This window comes from Neltuma alba, unplaced genomic scaffold (genome assembly GCF_004799145.2).
Source record: "Neltuma alba isolate B1F8T4 unplaced genomic scaffold, ASM479914v2 tig00010359_pilon, whole genome shotgun sequence".
Lineage (NCBI taxonomy): Eukaryota > Viridiplantae > Streptophyta > Magnoliopsida > Fabales > Fabaceae > Neltuma > Neltuma alba.
In genome coordinates this window covers 761,614-785,376 of record NW_021635267.1, presented here as the reverse complement: position 1 = coordinate 785,376, position 23,763 = coordinate 761,614, and the positions used below count along the sequence as shown (strand labels likewise).

Genomic DNA, 23,763 nt, shown 5'->3' with positions numbered 1-23,763 from the left:
TACTTTAGGTGAACCAGTCCACATGTGAATAGACTACTTCGACATGTGAAGCCAAATATGTGTCTTGCAAATTGGCTAGTCCCCCTTGCAAATGGGCTCTCCCCCACTTGTTCCCTTACGGATACATGCTTCAGGTAAACCAGTCCATATATGAATAGACTACTTTCACATGTGAAGCCAAGTATGTGTCTTGCAAATTTGCTAGTCCCCCTTGCAAATGGGCACCCTGTTCAGGTCAAGGACGACACATGTATATGGACTGATTCCAGTTTTGAATATATGTATAGGGGTTGTAAATTCCCTAGTTCCACATGGAAATGGACATCTTGTTTAGGTGAAGGAGGGCACTTGCATATGTAAGAGGACACGTTATTCAGCTGATGACCGACACTTGTGAATGGTCTAATTATTGTTGTTAAATTATTTGTCTCTCTTGCAAATTGTCTAATCGTTCGTGCAAAGAGCTAATCCTTAATGTAGGTTGTTCAGTTGGAAATGGATGAACATTTGGTGTTAATTTCTGTATCATTCTTGCAAATTCCTTTATTTCTGTTGTCAACTGTACATCTAATCAAAGTAAACAGGTACTGATAATATGAATCCATCAAAACAGACTTTATTAACATCTTTTGTATGCACAACATTTAAGTCCACATAAAGTGTTCATAACAACAATTACAGTGCTTATCAGTGAAAGCTACAAGGTAGGAATTTGCTCTATCAGCGCTTTCTCTTACGTTGTGTGTTAATTTGGTTAAGGTGTTTGGCAACAGTATCTGACTTGATGTTTCTTTTATGAGTCACAAGCCACCACAACAGCTCACCGTATAGATGTGTATTAATCCTATGGGACAATAATAACTTTTCTCAGTAAGTTCACACAGATGCATGAAGTCATTAACATATAATTCAACACCTACTGCTGTATAATAAGGCATGGTGAATTGAACTCCATCCTTCTCTTGTGGGTCAGGCCACTATCTTAGATATGTGATGACATGAACCCCACATTCATGACTAAAAAATGAACACATCATAATGTTGGCTTATCTATGTCGATGATAATTTATGACAAATAACTTACAGTGAACAAAAGACTCACGTATTCTCTTGAACATGAACCGTGGGATACAAGATGACATTGTTTGAATCTTGGTTGGCCAAAGTCTCCAACTCAGGCTTGACTCTCCTTAGTATTTCAATGAAGTGTACCCTCTGTTGGAAATTGTGCCCTAGGGGCCAATCATTATGTTTTGAACATTGTTCATTTATGAATTTATTAATTACGTTATCATATTATTTGCATGTTTACTGTGATGACTATCCTTGGATAACTCATGGTTTATCCTAAATGTCCCTGGTCGGTCATCTATGTGGGAGCAAAGATGAAATAAGACCAGTATGACTTTAAAGATATATAGGGATATAAATTAAAGTCATAGGCACATGTAAGAGTACAAGGTGTTGGACCGACCCGCTATGAGAGAGCTGCATGGGTTAAGTCATAAGCTTATCTCATATACAAACCATGTCATTGTGCCCTTTGACCTGAGATCATCATGGATTCCTACATGAGAGACGCTTAGCTTTGACCTAGTCAAAAGTCACTTTTGACCGAGCGATCATAAAGACTATGTTTAGGCTTAGTGGTTTTTCATGCGGAGGAATGTGAATGGTCAAGATGGAATTTGTCCCTCACATTTGTAGAGAGACATTACTGGGCCCCTCGATGAGTGAGTCTGAGAAATGTATGGCCATACTATAATGGAAAGGTAGTTCCGTTTCTATACCCAGACTACTCAGGGATCGAGAAAGTAACAGTCATGAATAGGAGGATGACGTTCTCCATGCCTCGTCCATGACCAAAATGTCGTGTGACAAAAAGGACGCGATATGGTTGTATGAAAGGTTACATCGTTCAACGATCCTCATATGATTTGGGTAGTCGTGATGTCTTGCTAGAGACCGCTTACGACTTGTGAGTCATTATAGTTAATGGCCCACTGCCAACTTCATATGAGCCTACAGGGTCGCACACAAAATAGCCCAATACGAGTTATGATGTCCAGATTCATTGAATCTAGGATATGTCCAGATTCAATGAATAAATGGGGTGGACGTGTATATATATATATTCGTATATATATATTATTATATAAATATAAGAGATATTAATTGTTAGATTTAATTTATAAGGATAAATTAAATATATAAATTAATTCCATCATCTCTTTATTAAATAAATAAGTGAATTAAATCTGTGAGACGGATTTAATTTAAACCATATTTATTTAATTGTTCTCTTATCTGATTAGGCAATATTTGATATTGTATTAATTTCGGAATTAATTTAGAGTTAATTTCAAAATTAAATATTATTCATTAAACCTATAGCATCCTATATATTTGATATGAGGAGCTAGGGTTTTAGGTGTGAGAGTACCAACAGATAAGAGACGGCCTAAGAGAGATAAGAGTGGACGGATTCTCTGAAAACCCTAGACGGACATAGACGCTAGCACGTCGTTCAAGGTTGAGGGCTACTCGTGTGGATACCGGTAGAGGAAGCCGACTGGAGTTGTTGACTTTGAACGATAAAGGAGGCGAGCAGAGGCATCCTGAACGGCGGAATCACCAAGCCACTCGGAAACCGAACACCGAAGGTAATACTTCTTACTACCTGACTTAAATGCGATCGGTAGATCCGGGCAAGGGATTGAAAGTTTTAAAATTTTGTGTTGTTTTCCGCTGCGCGTCGTCTTTCAATTCCCTTCACCCTCTACACAATTACAAATGATTATCACATAGGGGATACTATGGTTGTCCAAAAAAGTAGAACAATAATTACAGTACTTATACAAGTTTGCGCCATCATTTGCTGCCCCTTTAATTCTGGATTAGACTTTTTCTTCTTCTTTTGGTGCTTCATTGTATCCTCGCCACCATGTAGAGAGTCCAGCACATAAAACTTTATGTGCTCAGTTCAAACACAAAGCAAAACCAATGCAGTGCAAACAAAACAAGTGCAAATATGTATTCACATTCAGCCAAATTGTATCCCAGGTGTTGGGGGAGTAGTTCTTTCAGATGTTTGTCCACTTGGCATGCTGTGTGTTCCTGTACCATCCTTGCCTATCACAACAGAAAATTGCACAGCAATGCAAATTGTCAGTGAAGAAACTGTACCGATAACTTGACTGAACAATTTAAAGCATTGACCCATTAACAGGGGATAGCACTAACCGTGAAATCTGCATCAAATATGTCTTTTAACCACAGAGACATTCTCCTGTTAGTCAGCAGTGAAGGTGTAGGCAATTAGAGTCATGATCTGTAGATTAAAGGAGCAGGAAAATTAAAAATGTGGCACATTCCATATATGGCCACTTTGATGTAAATTAAATAGGTGCACGTACCCTATTGCTTATCCACCTTTTGGGACCCAGTGCTTGTAGGTTTGCTTGTATTTTCAAATGTCCAAACATATCTACCATGACCCCACAACAAATATGAAAGTGGAAATAAGTAGTCAGTATTGCATACTAGTATTATTCACAGGCTGTCTTTTCCATAATAACTGACTATACTTACTCTTGAGCCTCATCTGGTTGACACCACTCAGTACACATAGTATAAAATGCATCCCTGTTACTCATTTTCACCTTTCTGCCATAATTAGACATGTAAGGAGATTTTACTGCTGGGAGTTTACGTCTACTTGACCTCCTTGTGGGTAGCTGTACCGCTTTGCCCACCATTTTCCTTTTTTCATTCCATTCTTCAGTTTCAGCTGCCTATTCACCTTTAGTATCCTTTTTTGTAGCTTCATTTTCTCTCACATTGTCATTCTTGTCTTCATCTTCCTCTTCTTCTTCTTGTTGTTCATCATCATGTGATTTCTCACCACTTTGATGTTTTTCTTCCCCTTCTACAATCATAACTTCATCATGTTGTGATTGCTCATCTTCATCCTCCTCAGTGTAGTGTTCTTTTCCTTCTTCATGCTCATCTTTCTTATTTTCATCCGACTGCTCATAATTGACTTCTTCATTGCTTCCCCAGTTAAGAATTTTGTTTTCCAACTTAACCAATTCATCACAAACAAAGTTTTGAATCTTGGCCATTTCATTCTTCAATGTGTTGTTGAAATTGACCCAAAACTCCTTAATGTCCTACACATTATAAATGTATGTCATTAAACAGATATTAAGTCTGACCAACAGACATTACCACATTGGTATTACTCACCGGATGGTGGAAACTTCTATTGTTTCCCAGTTGTGTTGACTCATTCACTTTAGTAGAGGGTGGATTGTAGAAAATGCCATGTCAACTCTCCTTTTCTGCATCAATTCTACTCTTCACGGCCTTATCATCCCAATGCGGCGTCTTTGTCTTTCGGTTCACCTCCCTACAAAGGGAATCTTTGCAGGAAGTATAGCTACAGAGAAAGAAAAAACATGACTCAAAAATCAAATTACACAATACATCAACAGTTTAATGATCAAACCATATCCAACATCATTTATTTTGTAAGGAAATATGCAAGTACTAATAAAAAGTAGGTGCACCCTTCGACAACTTTGGCACCCTTGGTCTGTCCTTCCTTACTACTCTTATTGTACCGTTTAATTTCTTCACTGAGTTCGTCAAGCACAAACGAAGCCCAGTCAAAATTTTGCCACTTATTTTCTATGCAAGCCATTATCTTTAGCACCTTCTCACTCACACTTGCACTTCTCGTGGGACAAAGAAGAGTTCCCATTGTGAAAAGAGCAAAATAGAATTCAAAGTTTCCATCTTATTCATCACTCATTATCTTCTCTGCAACTTGAGAATATGTCAGTGGAGTATAGTCCTTCTTCAGCTCATTTACTTCATCCATGAAGCCATCTAACTTCACTTTGGAGCCCTTATCTGGTAATCCAAGCACCCTCCTAACATCTGTACCAGTTACCTTCTTTGTCTTCCCCTTATGGTGATTTGTTTACTTGGGGGGTCACATGCATGAATCAACTCCAGACATAAATCTTTGCACAGCTTATTCAAAGTAATACCAAGAAGATGGCTAAACCCATTTCTTCTACCTTGGGCTTTAAATTTTCTTTGCCATTTATAAAGTTTACTACTTCCTTGAATTTTGTGGGGGAGCAATAGGTAGAAAATAGGGACACATATTTCTCCTTCTTCTTTCTTTTTCCACGAATATAATGTTTTGTAAGAATGGATTTAAAATTCCTCTGCCATTCATCAAGTTGCTTAAACAGACGGTCTTCATTTACTCAGTGGCGGGAATATGAAATGTCAGTTGCAATACAATAGCATAGAGTTATAAAGTAAATAAGCAATTATAATTGAAACAAGTAGAGAAAACAATCCATAATGTACCAAGATATCCTCCCAAATGTTTTGCTTCAAATCTTTGTCCACCTTCTTCCAGCTGGGAATGTCAATCCCAATCTTACTGCGTGCGAGATAACCCACATAACTAGTAAATTGAGCCCCAATCTTTCCTATAGGCTTTGTCACATCCAGTAGTACGATAATTAGGAATAAGAAATATTCCTAAATAATTAAGGGTCAAAAGTGACAAGGAGAAATAGAAGAATTTTGGTGAAAAATAATTATTTTAATTTTCCAAGCCAATTATGAAAAGTTTGACTAATTAAGAAAAATTGGTCAAGAATAATTATGGAAAAATATTTTCAAGTCTCAGAAAATTAAGAAAAAATAAGGATAACATTCTTGAGAATTATATGGGATTATAAAATTGGTCTTATGACCAAATTACCCTTAGAGAAATTACAAAGGAATTTAAGGGTGATTTAAACTAGTTTAAGGTCCTTTATTTAGAAAATTCCAAATAAATATTTTTAAGGAGAATAAAATCCCAAGAAAATTCCTATGATATCCCAAGGAATTATGAGAGATTATGAAATTAAAAGAAGACCCTAATATAATGGATCAGACATCCCAGTAGATTAAAGTTATTTAGCAAAAATTTCTAATGGCTCAAAGTAGACAAAAGAGCTATCAGACATTAAAGGAAACCGTTAAAGATTGAAGTTGGTGATTAAAGTGTAACCAACGACAGAAGTCAGTCAATCCCTAAAGCTTAAGAAGTTAAGTTTAAAGTATGTTAGACCGTTTTAAATTTTGTCCAAGAGTGGAACAGTAGATTAAAAGTGACCCTTCCCCTGAATGTAAGTCAAATTCATGATGTCTACCATGTCTCTTAATGAAAGAAGTACCATCTAGACCCAACGTATGTCACAAGCTATGATGACATTGTGCTCCAAGACAACCCGTCTTTGAGATCAGACTAAAGCGAATCATTGATGAAAAAGTCAAACAGCTGAGAAACAGGCAGATTCCGCTGGTCGAGGTTGTCTGGAAAGGTCTTATGCTAGAAAAAGCTACGAGGGTGATGAAGACTAAGATGAAGGAAAAGTATCCTGAACTTTTCCAATAAGATCCGCTTTAAATTTCGAGGACGAAATTTATTTTAGAGGGGGAGAAATGTCAGATCCAGTAGTACGATAATTAGGAATAAGAAATATTCCTAAATAATTAAGGGTCAAAAGTGACAAGGAGAAATAGAAGAATTTTGGTCGAAAATAATTATTTTAATTTTCCAAGCCAATTATGAAAAGTTTGACTAATTAAGAAAAATTGGTCAAGAATAATTATGGAAAAATATTTTCAAGTCTTAGAAAATTAAGAAAAAATAAGGACAATGTTTCTTGAGAATTATATGGGATTATAAAATTGGTCTTATGACTAAATTACCCTTAGAGAAATTACAAAGGAATTTAAGGGCGATTTAAGCTAGTTTAAGGTCCTTTATTTGGAAAATTCCAAATAAACATTTTTAAGGAGAATAAAATCCCAAGAAAATTCCTATGATATCCCAAGAAATTATGAGAGATTATGAAATTAAAAGAAGACCCTCAAGTTTCCAAGATTTTTTCCAATTCCTTTGAAAAGAGGAAAAATCACTAAAGAGAAGGAAAATAATTTTCCTTTTTATTTAATTATTGGGAAATTAAATTTGAGACAAAGAGGGAAATTTGGAAAGATAAAAATGAGGAGAATAATTTATAGATTTAACAGAAAATAATTATAGAGGCCAGAACGCTGTAATTATAGAAAAGAAATTAAACTCGGAGTAAAAGTGCACCGATAAAGTGTTAATTGGAGTCTTGCACTTTGCTTGGCCATAAGTTGCTACTTGTCAAGCCTTTAATGGATGATAATTAAAGCTTTCCAAGTGTCAAGCTACCAATGGAGAGGATCTTGACTTTGGAATTTAATTACATTATGATTTAAGTTAATTAAGAGAGAGGATTAAGACAAAGTAGGCTTATGACACTTGGCAAATCATTAATGATGGTTGGTGGGATTTTATGAACATTAATGAGCTCCTCCTCCCCCCTAAATCATATCATATTTCGTCCAAAGCATGAAGAGAGGGAAAGAGAGAGAACTTGAAGGGAAATCAAGCAAAAAGCAAGCCTATTTGACCTTCCAACTAAGATCCAAGCTTAGTAAGTTGTCTTAAGATGTTGCTTGCTTTGTTTTATTGAGTTGTATGGTTGGAAAAATCACTTCTTTCCCTTCTTGTTGCTGGCCGAAATGGATATAGTGTAGGGAAGGAAGTTTTGTTGTTAAACATAGTTAGAACACTATGATTTAAGATGGTTTCAAGTGGTTTAGTGTTGTTTTGAAAAGTTTTTCATGGTTGAATTTCAAGAGGTATAGCTCAGCCAAACCAAGATCTGGACCCTAGGATGAGTTTTTCAAAGTTTTGAGGCTTCCATTGTGTTCAAAATGAAAAATGGTGTAGGGTAAACCTAAAGAACAAGTGTTGGAAGCCATAGAATCAAAGTTGAAATTTTTGGATAAGGAACCCTAATGGTTCGGCCAAGCTAAAACTGAAAGAGGAAGTTTTATTTTCTTAAATACAAGTAGATATTTGGAATCTACATGAAAAACCATGTAGGAAAAGGTCAAGAGGGAATTTTTAGGGTTTATGGAAACCAACTCTAAAAACTCAAGAACAAAGATAGAAGCTTTAAGGGGTTTAGGAGTTACTTGAGCTATGATATTGATTCTTATGTGGAATGGTTGATGATCCTTGCTGCCATTTTTGTGGATTGCCATGTTAGGGTTTGGAATTTGTGGAAGCAAGAAAGAAGAACAAGAAAATCAAAGAGCATTGGATTGAGGTAGTAAGATTTAATTGACCTTAATGTTCAATGTTGCATTGATTGCTATGCAATTTCATGTGCTATTATATGGTTGAACTAAATGATGAGAAGGACGATGATTGTGTAGCTATACTCCTTTCTTTATGTGCCTTGGCTATTACATGTTAGAGTGCTATATGTATGAGGTAAAGTAGTTCCCTATTAATAAAAGGTTGAAATGCTTGTAATTAATGCTTGTTAATGTCTTGGTTGATTGATCTTGCTACTGGGATTTCTCAAAATCTCATCCCCCAAATATAATCTAACATTTTAGGGCCTAAAACTCCCCAAGATGCATTGGAGGATGGTGATACACCATAAAAATTCATGGACATTTGATTATGTATAAATTCCATGGTTGGTGCTGTAATCCCTAAGCAGGATGTTAGTTTAGAGCCACGTTTCATTAAGTTACCGAATGAATCTCTGCACAAAATTTAGTATGCTTAGAGTTTATGTCTTGAGCTTCAAATTGATAGATAGCACCTTAAAAATGGCCAAGTACATGATTTTTAATGATTTTCCAAATTTAAGGTTTAGAATCTGGAAAAAGGATTTTTGTCAAATAGACAGAGGTGAATTTCACAAAAACCTGATGCTTTTTCCTAAGGATTTGGATCATAGGATTCTTTTTGAAAGACCACTTAAAGAGCTTTAAGTGGAATCTTGAACCACCCCATTTCGATTTTTCTAGATTAAGTTATGAATTTTTGAAGTTGGGCTAGAAAATTGGATTTTTACCTGATGAACAGTGAAAATCCAAAAATTAGCGTTTTTCATGAATTTTTGAGCCCAAGACCATTCAATGTGGTCTAAAATGGTTTTAATTAAATCCTAAGTGGATCCGATAGTAAGGTGTGATAGGCTTCAAATCATCATCAAACTCCACTGTAATCCTCATAGGCTGTGTGGTCTCATCACGTAAAGCCAAATACCTCATACGGGTTCGCCCTCTACTATTTCTCTGGCTAGTAAAAGAGCTGCCATCACCAGAACCCTGTTGACCAGATCCATCCATTTCCTGTTTAAAGAATAAAGAATTAATAAATGTAAGAATAAGAAATATCAAGTTAATATAAAACATTATTAAGTATATTTAACAAAAAAAAATCAAATAATTCATTTAAGCCTTACAATGATTATCCTCTTAAATTCCTTCCCAATGATCATCTCTAACAGCATAGTCATCATCTACCAAATCTAATTCAACTGTTTTAGGTCGAGTAGCTGTGAAAGGCGGGGTTTCATCAAGATTAAACTCTAAGTCACCATCATTTCCACCAACTCCTTGCCTCTTACCTTGAAGCACGATGGACAATTTCTTTTTTGCTAGATTGGGAACGAAAAACACTTGTTTTGCTTGACTTACCAAAATAGATCGTCTCCATATCCAAACCTCTCAAGATCAACCAAAACAAATCTAAATTCTTCATCCACTTGCACAGCATTACTATTAACCCACTTACATTTGAAGATGGGAACTTTAAACTTGGTATAACTAACCCCCCATATCTCTTCTATTATTCCATAATAGGATATTGCCGCCAATATTGGGTTTTTGTCTTTAGAACTAGCAAACTGCATAGCTTCCGCTACTACTATCACCCCACTATTCTGCATGGTACTCTTATCATCTTGGGTTTTTGTGTAAAATGAATAACCATTTATGTCACGTCTACACTAACACGAAACCTCAAAAGAAGGCCCTACAACTAGCCTTTGTATTGTCTCAGAAGGATTGCCATCTTTTAACACTTCTTGCTTAAACCACTCTGCAAATGACTTATTATGTTCATTAGCTAGTTGTATATCGTTCTTTCTTGGATTCAAGTTCTTTAGCATATTCTTGTGAGCATTCAAGTAAGGCAAAACTTAATCCGTGTTGTTTAAAATGTATAGATGTGCCTACATTACAACTTTTCTTAACATAGATCTCACTACGACACCCCGTGTTCCCTTGCTTCTCCCCTGATCATGTCGAGATTGAGGAAGACCAACTGCCTTTACCCTATCAAGATATGCGTTACAAAACTCGACTGCCTCCTCAGCTACATATCTCTCAACAATTGATGCCTCAGGCCGATAAGGATTCTTAGAGTACGCTTTTAGGATTTTCATGTATCTCTCAAAAGGGTACATCCATCTTAAACACACAGGGCTATAAAGTCTTATCTCTCGCACAAGATGAGCTATCAAGTGGACCATGATATCAAAAAATGATGGAGGAAAATGCATTTCTAATTGGGAGAGGATCACATAACCTTCATTTTCTAATTCATCCAACTCAGCAGGATCAATGACTTTGCTACAAATGGCAGTAAAAAATACAAAGTCTTGTAATAGTATTTCTCATATCAGTTTTCATAATGCCTCGAATAGCAAGTGGAAGTAATTGTTGTATCAACACGTGACAATCATGAGACTTTATTCCCGTTATCTTCAAATTTGGTTAAATTAGAATAATAACCTTGAAACATCCTACCTTTAACCCTCAGAGTCTACATTTGGAAGCGTTACGGTTCAAGCGATTCACAAAATAAGCCCGTAGATTGAACTTTGTGATTGGTTCTCAGGTTACTGTTTACTGGTTAAATTCCAGATTTTTCAGTCCAACTTTGAGCAATCATAACTCTTAGCACACACATCCGTTTTAAGTGATCTACCACTTGTTTTAAAGCTCAGGGTGTGTACTTTAATCATGCCAAATTTTATGAGCAGAGTCAATCATTTGCCATACTTCTACTCTGTCACTATTTTGTTGCTCAATTAGGGATAGCTGATCCCCTAACTTGCACTAACAGTTCATGATTAAAACTTTCCATACATAATACAATTCCATTCATACACTAACTATTCACATACATTATCATAGCTAATTACACAAGTCAATATCATCATTTATCATCACATACCATCAATGGCACATTTACAACATACATCGGTATATACGGTGTACAACGTAATACAACAAACTTCCCAATTTCTTCTTTCCTTACTTCCACTTCATGTGTCCTTTGCTTGATCATATCACCTATTATGGTTGGTTAAGGGAGGGTGAGATTCAGGAAAATTTCAGTAGCAAACAATAACCACCCAAACATACATGGCAAACTTGGCATTTATAATATGCTTGCAACTTAACATCTTTATAACATAATGACATGTTTGGTAATCATCATGCATTTATCATAAAACACATAGGCCTATGGCATATTTTAAACACATTCACAATCACAACACATATGAGTTCATAAAATCATATAACATAGAAACATGTCATACATGCAAGCAAATACTAAGCACATAAGTGTAGGATAAAGTTTGCTATCTTGTGTCCTTAAGCTTTCTTCTTACTCCCTTTTTGTTTCCAACTATTAAAGTTTCTTGCTCAACCACATCCAAGCCTTCTCTTGAATGCCTCAAGGTCCTAATCACAGTCACAAGCGTCACATTACTTATCAGGACCAAGAATTACACAATATGGAAGACTTATGTCCTTAAACTTAATCTCTTTTTCCTTAATTTATAATGTAGTGTTCTAGTTTTGTAAAAATTGTTCCTAATCACAGTCACAAGGGTCACATTACTCATTAGGCCACTCCTACACAATTTTTCCCAAAGAATCCAAATATGAGCTTAGATTCATCAAAATCCAAATCCTTCCCCTAGTTCCAGGCTAAAAACGAAATCTGCTACTTAATTTCTAGTTTTGATTCCAATGCTTCCAACTTCATTCTTTCATCTTATCCCTACACAATTTTTCATTTTAAACACATTGGAAGCATTAAAATCATCAAAATAACATCCTAGGCACAAGAAAACATTTTCTCAAGTTACACAATCATGAAATTCAACTAATTCTAGCATAAAACCACTTGATTTGTGTTCCTTTTAAACCGTTGAACATTAATCTAACATCAATTTCATCCTCCCTTACACTTAACAATTTTGTGCAGCACCTACCCTAAGGGTTTCAAGCTCCCAAAAATAATTAAAATCCATAACCAAGCTCAACAACAACAAGAGTAGTGAAAACTACATCAAAAACCATGAACATACCTTGTTTTAGAGCTTGATCTTGCATGGGACCACTTGACCTTTCTTTATCCCTCTTCTTTCTCTCTCTAGAAACCATTTTGCCAGAGCTTCCCTAAGGTTTCCATGGCTTAGGATGAAATGAGAGGGAGGGGAGGGGTATTTATAGAAAACAAGACCGAATCTGGGCCGTTGATATTAAAAAAACATGGCTTGATCTGGATCGTCCATTTTCTCTTTTAATCTTATGGTGACAAGTGTCCCATGACATCATGCTTACCTCATCATGATGACATCATGCTTACATCATCAATCCACATGCTTCTAATCTGACTGTACATGTGTCTTGCATTTGACCGTACATGTGTCTTGCATCCAGCTGTACACGTAATACCTTATTTTCCCATCACACCGTACACTTGTCTCTTCCATGTTCCTTCATCATTAAGGCATTAAAATAAGGAGGAAATTAATATAAAATGAAGGGAATTGAAAGACACGCAACGGAATAAACTTTAAAATTTTCAATCCCTTGCCCGGATCTACCGATTGTGTTTAAGTCAAGTAGTAAGAAGCATTACCTTCGATGTTCGGTTTCTTGGTGACTCGGGGATTTCGCTGTTCAGGATGCCTCTGCTCACCTCTTTTATCGGTCGAAGTTGACAACTTCGGTCGGCTTCCTCTACCGGTATCCACACGACCAGCTCTCCAATCACGAACAACGTGCTAGCGCCTTTAGTCTATCTAGGGTTTATTTTTGAAGAAACCGTCCTCCCTTCTCTAGTTTTGGCCGTCTCTCCTCTGCTAGTGTTTTCACTCTCACACACACAAAACCCTAGCTCCTACTATCAAATATATAGGATGCTATAGGTATTATGAATGATATTTAATTTTGAAATTAATCCTAAATTAATTCTGAAATTAATACAATATCAAATATTGCCTAATCAGATAAGAGAACAATTAAATAAATATGGTTTATATTAAATCCATCTCACAGATTTAATTCACCTATTTATTTAATTCAAAATAAAGATATGACGGAATTAATTTATATAGATCTAATTTATCCTTATAAATTAAATCTAACAATTAATATCTCTTATATTTATATAATATGTATATATATATACGAATTTATATATATATATACACATCCACCCTATATTATTCATTGAATCTGGACATATTTTAGATTCAATGAATCTGGATATCATAGCTCGTGTTGGGCTATTTTGTGTGCGACCCTGTAGGCCCATATGAAGTTGGCAGTGGGCCATTAACTATAATGACTCACAAGTCGTAAGCGGTCTCTAGCAAGACATCACGACTACCCAAAACATATGAGGATCATTGAACGATGTAACCTTTCATACAACCATATCACGTCCCTTTTGTCACACGACATTTTGGTCATGGATGAGGCATTGAGAACGTCATCCTCCTATGTATGACCATTACTTTCTCGATCCCTGAGTAGTCTAAGTATAGAAACAGAACTACCTTTCCATTATAGTATGGCCATACATTTCTCAAACTCACTCATCGAGGGGCCCAGTAATATCTCTCTACAAATGTGAGGGATAAATTCCATCTTGACCATTCACATTCCTCCACATAAAAAGCCACTAAGCCTGACCATAGTCTTTATGATCACTCGGTCAAAAGTGACTTTTGACTAGGTCAAAGCTGAGCGTTTCTCATGTAGGAATCCATAATGATCTTAGGTCAAAGGGCATAGTGACATGGTTTGTATATGAGAGAAGCTTATGACTTAACCCATGCAGCTCTCTCATAGCGGGTCGGTCCAACACCTTGTACTCTTACGTGTGCCTATGACTTTGATTTATATCTCTATATATCTTCAAAGTCATACTGGCCATATTTCATCTCTGCTCCCATATAGATGACCGACCAAGGACATTTAGGATAAATCATGAGTTATCCAAGGATAGTCATCATAGTAAACATGCAAATAATATGATAACATAATTAAGAGATTCATAAATCAACAATGTTCATAACACAATGATTGGCCCCTAGGGCACAATTCCCAACATAAAATTCATACCAAATACCACCCTTAGGCATTCTTCCACCTATCTTGCCATTCTGCACCGTATAAGGTACTTTTTCGGGCCCTGACTTACCCGGAACCACTAGGACATGTTCTGGCACTATTTTCTCACCTTGAATAAATTCACATAGCATTATATAACATGCCCAAAGATAGAGTGATGCTCTTTCCTTGTTCTTCCATTAAAATGATTAAAATAATTAATAATATTTATTTCGGAGTGATTTTGACCGAATTCTTTCTACTCGTCCACAACTCCGAGGATCTATCTCCGGGTACCAATACTATTTATTCATCATGGGGAATTCCTCTAACTTTTCTTAAGTCAAATGTCAGCCCCTAGACATTTGACTTTGACTTTCCCCGGATAGTATGTAAATAAGCTTTAAATTCCATTAAAGCCAACCTCTTCGCTTTTGGGGGACGGAATTATTTTTAAAACATGTGATAATTCCTCAAGTATTTTCTCCCATTTTCTTCCAATTATCTGAGGCCTCCCTATACTTTAAATAATTCATTTTCAATAATATTCAAAATCAGTCAAAACCCTTGGAATTCCACAAATTCCTTCTAGGGGCATTTTCGTCATTTTTAGCCTCATACAGGCCTCTGAACCTTATTCCCATTTTTCTAGAATTTTTCTAAGCTATTCAAGCCTTAGCCTACCATTTCCCATTTTCTGGGATTTTTCTAGGATTTTCGGGCATAATTTCCATTTTTACCTCTACTAGCCCAAAACTTTACGAAATTACAATTTTGCCTCTAGTTTGGCTTAACCTCAACATTCACCTCATTGAGGCGTCCAACATAACATTTGGCCTATATGTATCTCTATTTCTCATTCCTGGGCCCTGAGACTTCTTCTGAGTCTCTAACTTTCTCTTTTCTTAGTCTCAAAAAACTTTCCTTTTGCGATTTAGTCCCTAGGAATCCCTCTGTCCCTCCAGGGAACCTCTAGGACCTCTGCCAAAAGGGGTCTGGTAGTCTACCCAATTCAGGCTAATTTTAGTACTTCTAGGCCCAAAAATCGGGATGTGACAAACCTTGTGGCACCTTAATACTACTGACAAATCCACAAAAACTTCTTTTCTCTTCTTTTGATAATGTGTGTGCAGCTGGATGTAAATAAGCCCTCTTACCATCTCTTTCTTGTGGGTGGTGGACATTTCTTATTCCAATTTGAATAAGTCTCGTCTTGCATTGATTTCATCCTTAGTCTTTCCACTTATATGCAAAAGTGTACCAACAATGCTCTACACGCATTCTTCTCCACTTGTATCACATCTAGACTATGCCTCACATCAAAACTTTGCCAACATGAAAGATCAAAAAAGATAGATCTTTTTTCCATATATTCCTCTCACCAGCAGTCTTCTTCTTCTTTTTACCGAAGACCATATTAATTCCCTCCACCCGCTAATAAACTTCTTCTCCAGTTAATGGTCTTGAAGCCATTTCATATTATTGTGAGCTGTTAAATGCCTTTTTCAATCTACGGTAAGGGTGATACTGACTAAGAAACCTTCTGTGACCAAGGTACACCGTCTTCTTGCCATGTTTGAGTTGCATATAGTGGGTGCCTTCTTCGCATATTAGACATGCTTTATGCCCCTTAATACTGTATCCTGACAAATTTCTATATGCCGGAAAGTCATTTATCATGGTGAAGATCATGGCACATAAATTGAAGGTCTCTTGTTTATATGCATTAAACACATCAAGACCTTCCTCCTATAGTTTCTTCAGATCCTCAATCAAAGGTGCCAAATACACATCGATATCGTTTCCCGGCTATTTTGGCCTCAAGATCATCAAAGATAGCATGATATACTTTCTTTTCATACATAACCAAGGAGGCAAGTTGTAAATTACGAGAAGCACTGGCCAAGCACTGTGTGTGCTACTAAGATTACCATATGGGTTAATTCCGTCCATACAAAGGCCTAGCCGAAGGTTTCTTGGCTCACCACCAAATTGAGGAAGTTTTTGATCTATTGTTTTCCATTGAGGAGAATCTGCTGGGTGATCACATATTTTCTGATCGAAATGCCATCTCAAGTTCTTTGCATCTATGGCATTAGCAAATAGATACTTAAATCGTGGTATTATTGAAAGATACCACAGAACCTTCAAAGGAGAACCTTTGGTCATCTCATTATAATCACCATTATCTTTCTTAACTTTGTATCTTGAAGTCTCCCATTTAAGGTACTTATTTAACCCTTCATAATCATTTCTGAATAATATGCAGTCATTAGGACACGCGTGTATCTTCTCATATTCTAAACCCATCAGACACAAAATTTTCTTTGCCTCATATATTTGTTGCGGAAGTGAATTCCCTTTTGGAAGAATATCACTCAGCAGTTCAAGCAATTCTGTGAAACTAGCATCGGTCCAACCATTTCTTGCCTTCAAGTTCATCGGTTTAAACACGGTTGTCAACCTTGTGTAATCATCTTTGCACCCTGGGTATAAAGGCGTCTCTGCATCACTACACAAAGTTTCAAAAGTGGGAGAGAACTGTGTAGAGGATTCAGACCGTATATCACGAAACATATCCGAAATTCTATCACCAAAGTCTTCATTCACAACCTTTTCCTTTACAGACAGTGTACTCTTTCTAATTTCTCCATGTCATATCTAATTTGTATACCTCAAATTTATTCCATCACAGATAAGATGCTCTTTTATCTCAGAAATATTATGTCGACTATTGTTTAAACATTTGACACAAGGACAATAATACAATCCATCTCTTTTACTAGCGGCATTTCTCTGAGCAAACTCAAGAAACCTTTCAACCCCATCCTCATATTCCTTGCTAATTCTCTTAGCTTTCATCCAACTACGATCCATTGTTCTACAGAGTCAATGAACATAGTTAACAAGCTCAATTCTAATTCCTTAATTCAAATATTGAAATAATAAAATCATTAAATGTTAGTCAATAAATTAAAATTGACTAACACTTAATTACAAATTAAAGGGAATGTCGCTTTTTTAAAAATAAAAAATTCGACAAAATTTCCCCTTAACAACTATGTACAAATTAAACACCAAATTAGAAACAAAAAACTCAAAATTTGTAATCAAAATTAAAATTTTCTCAACCCTTATTTATCTTATTAAATATATTATAATAAAAAAGTAAAATATATAATTATTTTTAAAAATTAGATTATGTAATTTCTTAAAAATTAGTATATATAGTGAATGAACGAAATGTTAATAAAATAAAAAATCAAACAAACATATATAATTTTTGTGAAATAGTTAAACAAAAATTATTTTAATCAACAGAAAAACTATTCTTCATAACATATTTCAACATCATAAATTTGAAGAAATATAACAAATAAAATAAAAATAAATTCAATTTCAAACCAATTCAATAAATAAAGATTCTTAAAGCTAAAACTTCTGAATTCAAAACGGGAACACAAATGATATCTATTTGCAATGAAATTTTAAACAACACTTTACTATCAATCAAAGTTCATAACAAAAAAAATCACAAAATACCAAACAGATTATTTATTACTAAATTCTCAAATTTATTAAAAAAAAACCAAAAATTCGAAATAAATATCAAAAAATTATTAAAAAAATAAAAAACTTCACAACTAATCAACTTCAAACATTTAAACATGTTTCTAATAGAGTATATAGGAAGGAATTGAGCTTTTTTCACACCAAATGCCCACCAATCAACCGTTCAAGCACATAAAAAATGTAAAATGAACAATACAAACCAACCACAATGTAAAACTAACAAATCCATTTGCAATACAACAAATTTTCATGGTCAAAACATTTAACAAACCAAGAAAAATTGAAAAGAATGAAAGAAGAGGATACTAACAGAGTAGAGATGATTCAAATGCAAAAAGAGAGGTGTTCAAACGGCGGCGGATGGCGATAAGACACCATAAGCTAAATGGAGGAGTTTAAACGTTGGGGGAGTGAGGGGAATGGCTGATAATGGAAGTTTTTTGGTGGTGGGTGAAACGTCCTGCTTTAACCCCTCAGAGCACACATTCGTAAGCATTATGGTTCAAGCAGATCATGATAAGGCCCATGGATTTAAAATTTCAACATAATTACTCAGGTTACTATTTACTTTTTAATTTCTAGATTACAGGTCTAATTTCAAAAATTCATAACTAATTCATAAAAATTGTATTGAGGTCTTCTAAAATTCTACAAAAATCTATTTCAATGCTCTTTAAGGAAAAAATATCCAATTGGACTTACTTTTGCCCAATTCATACAGTTTAATCAATAAATATTGCTGTTCATTTCATAAAATCTGGAACTTTTAGATTCTGTGCCTCAAAATTAAAAATTCGTATCTCCTTATGTACACATCCAATTGAGATGATCTACCTCTCATTTTAAAGCTTGGGATGTGTACTATGAGTTTGCCAAATCTCGTGACTTAACTCATTCATTTGATAGGTCAAATTGGAGCTACAAACTCACTACTCCAGGACCTACGTTTTATCCCTTAACATCTCTTTACTTTAATTTTTTTTATTTCTTTGGCATACATAACATGGGCTTACTCTTTCCCATTCATACTCATACACTTTCATTCATGTCATAAATATTATAATTAATTACATGGCATCATTGGCATCCATAACATAAATTATGTAATAGGAGAATTACACATTGAATAATTATATCATTCATTAACATCAATAATTCTCCACTTTCTTCTCCTTGCTTCTCATGCCATTATTGCCCAATTACACATTGAATAATTATATCATTCATTAACATCAATAATTCTCCACTTTCTTCTCCTTGCTTCTCATGCCATTATTGCCCATCATTGATTGACCTAAATGTTTGGTTAGAGAGGGGGTGAGTTTTAGAGGAATTCAGTAGCAAACAATATCATATTAATCATGCTAGATGGATGCTAATGCACTACACGCAACTTGTTTATTCTTTTGTTAATTAGTGGCATATTAGTATGCTCAAAGCTAACTTCTTGATGCATGGCCATGGTGACATAATATATTCATCATGAATAGCAATTATAGCAGCTACAATATATCACAATAACATTCAAATAACATGTATACAGCAACACACAAGCATACAACATCAAGTAATGACAATAGATAAGTTCACTACCTTGCACCTCAAGCTTTCCTCTTACTTTTCCTTTGACTCCCTTGACTTTTCAACCATGTGGGTATTCGGTCAACATCACCAAACATCCTCTTGGATGTTCCAAGGTCCTAAACATAGTTATAATGGTCATACAATCTATTAGGACCACTAGATTACATAATATTCACAACTAGCTCTCTTAAACCTCAACCCTTTCTCTTGCTTTTAGGGTTTTCTTTCTAGTTTTTCTAACATAAATCTCATCATTTTCCATTCTTAAGATCCATTTCATGTCAATTAAGACCACTTTAGATGGCCTTAGATTCAAGAAGATCAAATATGAAAATTTTGCTTTGCAGGTACTGTTCACGTAGAAATTCCAGAATTTTTGCTCAACTTCAAAAATTCATAATTAATTCTAGAAAAATTTAAATTGAGTGGTTCTAAGTCTCACTGAAAGCTCCTTAAGTTGAATTTACACGAAAAATAATTTTAGGAACCAATTCCATACGAAACAGTACCAAAATTGTACGGAACTTGACACTCTTCTAAAGGTTAAACACTATTTCCAGATTTCAAACCCTAGTTTTGAAAAATCACCATAACTCGTACACATATCCAAATGAAGTGTTATATCCATGGATTTAAAGCTTACAAAGTGTAATTTAATCATACCAAATTTCAGAATCAGATACAAAAGGTAACTTATTCGAAATAGGCATCAAATCAGGTGCTATAACCATCACATACCTTGATCTTGAAGCTTGAACTTAGGTAGACTTTCTCTCACTAGAAATAGCTCTTTCTCTCTCTAAATGCAAGAGCGGTAAAGTTTCCCCTATGGTTCCTTGCTTGGCTGAAATGTGAGGGGAGGGAGTACCTATTTATAGCCAAAAATTTGGCTTGAATGGACCAAAATGCCCTTGGTGGCTAATAGAAAGGGTAAGGGCAATTTTGGAACTTCAAGTTGACTTTTACATCATCATTGCATCATCCTTACCTCATCCTTCTAGAAGATGCCAAGTGTCACAAATGTGGTGGAGAAGGGAGATTAGATCCTAGCCGTTGGATCAAAACTTAATCTTTAAGTTTCTTCCGAATTTACTTGGCTCATATTTCTCCAACTTTCTTTATGGCCTTCCGGAGCTTAGCAAATTCTTCTGTCTACTCCATAAATTTTATTTTATTCTAGAAAACATCTATAAATTTTCTTAGGCCATAACACTTCCTTTAAACCTTGCATAAAAATCATTTACTAAAATACCCTTTTATTAGTATAACCAGCTTTTTAATTTATTAAAGGCATTCCATTGGCCTTTTGGTTATGGGACTAATTTTATAAATTAGTACAACCTTTCAACCATTTAACCTCATTTTTGTATACATTTTTGAAGTCTCTTGCTATTTTAAATAATTACCTCAAACGGTATACTTTTTATCGGCCATAACCTCAAATTCCATTTAAGCTGCCTCAGGGGTATTTTTGTCTTTTCTCTTCACAAAAGAGCCTTAGAATATTATTTCCCATTTTTTTGGAATTTTCTTGGAATTCTCTGTATACCCTTCTATTTTTACCCCTATTGGTCATAACTTTCTGAATTTACGATTTAGTCCCTATTTGGACTTAACTTCATACAATCCTCTCTTTGAGGTTTCTAACTTAACCTTTGGCCTGTATCTAGCCTCTTTTCTCTCTTTGAGTCTTCGAGACTTTACTGGAGCCTCTAACTTTGATTACACTTTAGCCCCTTAAAACTTTCACTTTGCGGTTTAGTCCCTAAAACTGCTTTAGTAGCCTATTCAATTTAGGCTATTTCTGGTACTTTTAGGCCCAAAAGTTAGGATGTTGCAGTGGGACAGAGGGGGACCACGGCGTACTGACAAAACGAAAGAGAAATGAGAGAAAACGAAGGCACCGTAGGGTTAATTTAAAACTTTCCAAGGTGGTTTTCTTTATAACCGCCGTGGAAAATCAAGACTCAATCAACTTATTTACAAAAATACCACCGTCTTTTTTTTCACGTTGTTTTTCTATTTAACTGCCGTTATTTTGCGACATTAAAAGTTTTTTTTCTAGTAGTGGAACTAAGTTAAAAAATAAGAGTTGTTAGTGGTTTTCATGGTCTTAATGATTGGTTATTATTGTGTATTATAAATTTAGGATCATGAGACACCAAGAAAGAGGAATGGCAAGATTGTTCAAGCAATCTTTGTAGTTGGGAAATAAAGGGAGCAAGAAGGAAAGCTTAAGGATAAAAGGTAGTGAACTTACCTTTCTTGTATGCTTAATGTGTATGTTTGTGTGTTGATATGCATTATGTGATTTGATGATATTATGAAATGTTAATGCTAGTATGATGCCCTATTTCATTGATATTTTTCATGGCCATGCATGTTAATATGAAACATTGAGCATGAGAATATGTTATAAGTAAGCACGAGTTATATCAAGTAAGCATATCATGCACTTGCATCCATCTTGCATGCATGATGGTAATGTTTATTACTGAGATTCTCTTGAATCTCACCCTCTCTTAACCAACCATAATAGGTGTAAAGAGCATGGAAGAAGAAATCAAGAAGTGAGCAAGGAAGAGAGGAAAAGAATTTAAGAAATGTATTACATTACATTGTATAATGTGTATGTTAATGCATAATATAAACATGCCATTAATATTATATGATGTTAAATGATGATGGCATATATAATTGGCTATGATACTGTATGGGAATGGCTAATACATGGAGGGGATAGTATTATGTAAGGAAAGAATTAATCATGAATTATTAATACAAGTTAAGGGGATAAACTATCCCTAAATGAGCAACGAAATTGAGACAGAGTGGAAGTAAAGCATATGATTAAATCTTCCTGTGTTATTTGGTATGATTAAATTACACATCTTGAAATTTAAAACAAGTGGTAGATCACTTAAAATGGATATGTGTGCTAAGAGTTATGCTCGATTAAAGTTATGGTAGAGAATCTACAAAGTACAGTTTTTACTAAATGAATCGTAAAATTCAGCGAATAAACTGTACAAATTGGAAAGGGTTAAGTTTTATATCTTTTTTCCTATAGAGAATTAAAGGACCTTTAAATAGAATTATGAACCACCTCAATGTGATTTTTCTATAACTAGTTACGATTTTTTAAAGTTAGACTGAAAATATAGAATTTAACCAGTGAATAGTAACCTGAGAACAAATTACAAATTTTCAATCAACAGGCTTGTTTCATGATTTGCTTGAACCATAACACTCCCAAATGTGTACTTTGAGGGGTTAAAGGAAGGATATTTCATTTTGGTATCAGAGTAAAGGTTCTGGCAATGGTTTAAACATAATAGAGGCTTTGGTAAAGGTTGTGGGAAAGGTTTAATGGGGCATTCACTACTAGGAAAAAGGCTTTTAACGGTGGTTATTAGTGGGTTTTCACGGAGGTTTTGGAGGCAAAGTTGATACATTCGATGTTGAAAGGTTTGCAAAACATGGCAGTTGAGAACCGTCGTGAAAAATTGATTTTCCATGGCGGTTATGTAAAAAACTATCGTGAAAAGTTAACTTTCAATGGCGGTTTAATTAATAACTGCCGTTATAGTGTAATTTTCCATGGTGGTTTTTTACATAACCATCGTGGAAAAGAGTTTTAATGGCCATTATTTAAATAACCGTCATTAAAAAAAATTATGCGTGATTTTCTTTTTTACCATCTTGCAGTTTACAGTTCCAAATAAATATAAGCAGTGCAGAATACGCAGAACAAGAACATATGAACAATTAATCAACTAGCTAGTTAATATATATAGCAAGCATTGAAATTTCTTTTAACATAGGCGCAAAACAAAAATAGAGAACCAAGAGAACTAAGGGGAACCTAAGACCAAAGAACACGTATAGGAACCAAGAGAACCAGCATACTGAAAGAAAAGTAACTACTTCTGTCTGTACAATAGAAATAATGAACATGTATAGGAGGGAACCAAAAGAAAATATCTAACAATGAATTTTTTGAGGAATGACCTAACTATTTGAAAGTTTCAACATTTTGTAGCAATGTTGTTGACAAAGTGTCCCTCATCAAGTTGATGTCATCCATGGGATATGGCGCAGCATTTTGAAATACCTGTTAATAAAAAATAACATAGTAAACTTAATCAAAAATGTGAAATGAATTGAAGAATGTCATGCAACGTAACTTATCTTTACCTCATAATTTCTTAGTCACTCCTGTCTCAATGATGTCATTCATGTAGCGGATGCCATAATATCCAC

The 23,763-nt window shown here is 35.0% G+C and overlaps 1 protein-coding gene across 1 annotated transcript; it reads right to left on the bottom strand.

Annotated features, from left to right (window-relative positions):
- Window positions 1-3,794: 3,794 nt before the first annotated feature.
- On the bottom strand, window positions 3,795-4,765 carry LOC114755962 (glutamic acid-rich protein-like). The gene is made up of 3 exons (XM_028944856.1): window positions 4,572-4,765; window positions 4,366-4,441; window positions 3,795-4,172 (listed from the first exon to the last, which is right to left on the bottom strand). Exons 1-3 carry the CDS (start codon window positions 4,763-4,765, stop codon window positions 3,795-3,797), a joined length of 648 nt encoding a protein of 215 aa, XP_028800689.1.
- Window positions 4,766-23,763: the final 18,998 nt, after the last annotated feature.

Bases quoted from the DNA above. Each gene is read 5' to 3' on its own strand.
- LOC114755962 (XM_028944856.1), bottom strand. From the start codon at position 4,765: ATGGGAACTCTTCTTTGTCCCACGAGAAGTGCAAGTGTGAGTGAGAAG. The intron at 4,442-4,571 runs GTGCACCTACTT...CTTTCTCTGTAG, and splicing joins GGTGCCAAAGTTGTCGAAGG to CTATACTTCCTGCAAAGATT. The intron at 4,173-4,365 runs GTGAAGAGTAGA...TATAATGTGTAG, and splicing joins CGCATTGGGATGATAAGGCC to GACATTAAGGAGTTTTGGGT.